At 36.8% G+C, this 4,737-nt stretch overlaps 1 protein-coding gene across 1 annotated transcript; it reads left to right on the top strand.

Moving 5' to 3' along the window:
* Positions 1-626: 626 nt before the first annotated feature.
* LOC146539576 (polyubiquitin-C) lies at positions 627-4,084 on the top strand. Its single transcript, XM_085185099.1, has 2 exons — positions 627-1,002; positions 1,211-4,084. Exon 2 carries the CDS (start codon positions 1,219-1,221, stop codon positions 3,958-3,960), a length of 2,742 nt encoding a protein of 913 aa, XP_085041225.1. The 5' UTR covers positions 627-1,002; positions 1,211-1,218; the 3' UTR covers positions 3,961-4,084.
* The last annotated feature ends 653 nt before the right edge of the window (positions 4,085-4,737 follow it).

Genomic DNA, 4,737 nt, shown 5'->3' with positions numbered 1-4,737 from the left:
TATCTTTGACAATTTTCTTAAGTGTAGCCAGTTATAAATATATTTCAGGTTTGAAATAATTACTTAAAATACTGTCTGCTCCACACAATGTGAATTAATTAACTTTATATTAACTATGAACTATATCAGACCATATAATATTTTTAAATATTACAATTAAAATGTTTTATATTATTATACATTCATTATCTTTTACATTCTCTTTAGGTTTTTTTATAATGTATAAATCAGTATAAAACTTATCATAATAAAATAAAGCAGCAGCAGCCTCTATCCAGTTTCAGCATTCAGGCAGCTTCTGCCCAGGTATACCAATGATATGATCAAAGTTTCTGGAACCATAACCGATCGTATTCTAATATCTCCACTAAACACACAATGTTTCAAAATCTTCCGAAAAGTGGACACTAGTTACACACTAGGTTCGCTCCATAGGGGTAGCAGAAAAATCTATCAAACTATTCTAATATATTATTATTATAAATTCTACATAAATAATTAGAAGTGAGTCTTCGAGGGGGTCTCATGCTTCATGCTTTTTACTTGACCCTCCTCCAGAATCTTTGATACTGTGTTTTCGAAGCATCTTTCATTCTTTACTTACACTTCGATGTTCAGGAATACAGCATGAAAGTGTAAAAAAGTTTTAACGGTTTCTTATAGGTAAAACGATATCTATAAGAAGCAAAATTAAAAATAAAAATTAGCAAAGAACGTTTGTTTTTAATAATAATAGTAATAGTCATTGCAACTACAATGTAGAAGCAGAATAATGATTTTTACGATGGCAGCATTTATTAAAATTATGCATCTATATAAGTGACTGACTGCGGTTTGCGTTTGAATTTTATTATTTTGTGCGCTTGCAAACGAGCAACTGACTTGGTGTTCAAGTGATTTATTCTTGAGTTTTCATTGTTTGTTTAAAAAGTATTAATTTTGGCCAGCAATTATTAATTTAAGCAAAATAAGTCTCATTAGTGTCTAGATTATAAAATAAAGGTACGTTTCGTAAATCCCTAATCAAATTAAGTGCGTATTGCGCATTGCGCCACTATTTTTGTCATGACTGTGTTTGACGCCATTTTGTAATCGAGACCTTTCTTTGTTCTTTGTCTTCAACCATTTGAATTTTTCTACGCAATAGACGTTACTCGTCTATAATATAACAAAATTAATAGTTTTATTCATCTCACTTACTTTGTTACAGATATCAAAATGCAGATCTTTGTGAAAACACTTACGGGTAAAACCATTACTTTGGAAGTTGAACCTTCCGATACTATTGAAAATGTAAAAGCCAAAATTCAAGACAAGGAAGGCATTCCTCCAGATCAACAACGTTTGATTTTCGCTGGAAAGCAATTGGAAGACGGACGCACTCTTTCTGACTATAATATTCAAAAAGAATCTACTCTTCACTTGGTATTGCGTCTTCGTGGTGGAATGCAGATCTTTGTTAAGACTCTTACAGGAAAAACCATCACTTTAGAGGTAGAGCCGTCCGACACTATCGAAAATGTGAAGGCAAAGATCCAAGACAAAGAGGGTATTCCCCCAGATCAACAGAGGCTTATTTTTGCTGGAAAACAACTGGAAGATGGCCGTACATTATCTGATTATAATATTCAAAAGGAATCTACCCTACATTTAGTATTGCGGCTTCGTGGCGGTATGCAAATCTTTGTTAAAACACTCACTGGAAAAACAATTACTTTAGAAGTTGAAGCTTCTGACACAATTGAAAATGTGAAAGCTAAAATCCAAGACAAAGAAGGCATTCCTCCAGATCAACAACGTCTTATTTTTGCGGGCAAGCAATTAGAAGATGGTCGTACACTGTCTGACTACAACATCCAAAAAGAATCTACTTTGCACTTAGTACTTCGTTTAAGAGGTGGTATGCAGATTTTTGTTAAAACCCTAACTGGAAAGACCATTACCCTGGAAGTGGAACCCTCTGATACTATTGAAAATGTAAAAGCTAAAATCCAAGACAAAGAGGGCATCCCACCTGATCAGCAGCGTCTTATCTTTGCTGGTAAGCAATTGGAAGATGGTCGCACCCTGTCTGACTACAACATCCAAAAGGAGTCTACCCTTCATCTAGTACTGCGTCTGCGAGGTGGTATGCAAATATTTGTCAAGACACTAACAGGCAAGACTATAACTCTGGAGGTGGAGCCATCTGACACCATTGAAAATGTAAAGGCTAAGATTCAAGATAAAGAGGGTATTCCCCCAGATCAACAACGTCTTATCTTTGCTGGCAAGCAGCTAGAAGATGGTCGCACCCTGTCTGACTACAACATCCAAAAAGAGTCTACCCTTCATTTAGTACTGCGTCTGCGAGGTGGTATGCAAATATTTGTCAAAACATTGACTGGAAAGACCATTACCCTGGAAGTAGAACCATCTGACACAATCGAGAATGTCAAAGCTAAAATACAGGATAAGGAGGGCATCCCCCCAGACCAACAGCGTCTCATTTTTGCTGGAAAGCAATTGGAAGATGGTCGCACTTTGTCTGATTACAATATTCAGAAAGAGTCAACCCTGCACTTAGTGCTTCGTCTCCGTGGTGGAATGCAAATATTTGTCAAAACACTTACTGGAAAAACAATAACTTTGGAGGTTGAGCCATCAGACACCATTGAAAATGTTAAAGCTAAGATTCAAGATAAGGAAGGAATTCCTCCAGATCAACAACGTCTTATCTTCGCTGGTAAACAACTGGAAGATGGCCGCACCCTGTCTGACTACAATATCCAGAAAGAGTCGACCCTTCACTTGGTACTCCGTCTCCGAGGAGGTATGCAGATCTTTGTAAAGACACTGACAGGGAAAACTATCACATTAGAAGTTGAACCCTCAGACACTATTGAAAATGTTAAAGCTAAGATCCAAGACAAAGAGGGTATTCCCCCAGATCAACAACGTCTCATTTTCGCTGGCAAGCAGCTGGAGGATGGCCGTACTCTCTCTGACTATAATATTCAGAAAGAGTCCACTTTGCACTTGGTATTACGTTTACGAGGAGGTATGCAGATCTTTGTTAAGACTCTTACTGGGAAGACCATCACTTTGGAGGTGGAGCCATCCGACACTATCGAAAATGTTAAGGCTAAGATCCAAGACAAGGAGGGCATTCCCCCAGACCAACAGCGTCTCATCTTTGCTGGTAAACAGTTAGAGGATGGCCGTACTCTCTCTGACTATAATATTCAGAAAGAGTCCACTTTGCACTTGGTATTACGTTTACGAGGAGGTATGCAGATCTTTGTTAAGACTCTTACTGGGAAGACCATCACTTTGGAGGTGGAGCCATCCGACACTATCGAAAATGTTAAGGCTAAGATCCAAGACAAGGAGGGCATTCCCCCAGACCAACAGCGTCTCATCTTTGCTGGTAAACAGTTAGAGGATGGCCGTACTCTCTCTGACTACAATATTCAGAAAGAGTCCACTTTGCACTTGGTATTACGTTTACGAGGAGGTATGCAGATCTTCGTTAAGACTCTTACTGGGAAGACCATCACTTTAGAGGTGGAGCCATCCGACACTATCGAAAATGTTAAGGCTAAGATCCAAGACAAGGAGGGCATTCCCCCAGACCAACAGCGTCTCATCTTTGCTGGTAAACAGTTAGAGGATGGCCGTACTCTCTCTGACTACAATATTCAGAAAGAGTCCACTTTGCACTTGGTATTACGTTTACGAGGAGGTATGCAGATCTTCGTTAAGACTCTTACTGGGAAGACCATCACTTTAGAGGTGGAGCCATCCGACACTATCGAAAATGTTAAGGCTAAGATCCAAGACAAGGAGGGCATTCCCCCAGACCAACAGCGTCTCATCTTCGCTGGTAAACAGTTGGAGGATGGCCGCACTCTGTCCGACTATAACATCCAAAAGGAATCTACCTTGCATTTAGTACTTCGTCTTCGTGGTGGAATCTAAGCGCACGGCAAATTGGAATAAAATTAAAGCTGTTTCGATTTCAGTATTATGTTTTCAAAATTATTAAGCCAATATTGTAATCATTCCAATTTTGACATTCAATAAAGTTTGATTCGTAGATAAATATGTTTTTGCTTATTTCCATAATATACCTACATGATAAGTGAAAGTTGATAAAAATTTATGTCTGATAAAGATATTTATGATAAGATTGATTAGATTAACAATAAAAGAAAGCAACATTCTTATTTCATTAAAATTAAAATTTATTATTTTATTAAAATTGAATTTGATGATTTCATTTGCAATTCGAGACAAATATTTAAGCAACAATATACACGCATTACGTTATTATACGTACAATACAGTAGTTAACTGTTACTGCGCAGTTTTTAAGATTTTCTTATGAATATTTTCTTCCAGTCGTAGTACGTACTTACTTACTACATTGTGGTCGTTGGCTAAATTATGAAACGATCAACAATCGTTTATTTTTGCCATTTGTGTTTAGCATTTTTTAATAGATATGTAATGGATGGTGTCTGGTCCACAACTGGATTATTAATACATTTAAAAGAGCCATATATGAATTTATAATGACGAAAGTTTTAAGACAATATACAAAGGAACCGACAGGAGAAAACTATATTTAGAAAAAATTACACAAAATTTCATATTTTTCGTTTATAAAAAAAATCCTTAGATTTAGTCATATCCATAAATAAGCGAAAAACTGCTACTGCTATCTTGTAATACAAACAGGAAATTTCATCATTG

Source organism: Heliconius melpomene, chromosome 4 (assembly GCF_056956725.1).
Source record: "Heliconius melpomene rosina isolate 202511_hmr_F chromosome 4, ASM5695672v1, whole genome shotgun sequence".
NCBI classification, from domain to species: domain Eukaryota; kingdom Metazoa; phylum Arthropoda; class Insecta; order Lepidoptera; family Nymphalidae; genus Heliconius; species Heliconius melpomene.
The sequence above is the reverse complement of the archived record's forward strand: the minus strand, read 5'-3'. Positions and strand labels throughout refer to the sequence as shown.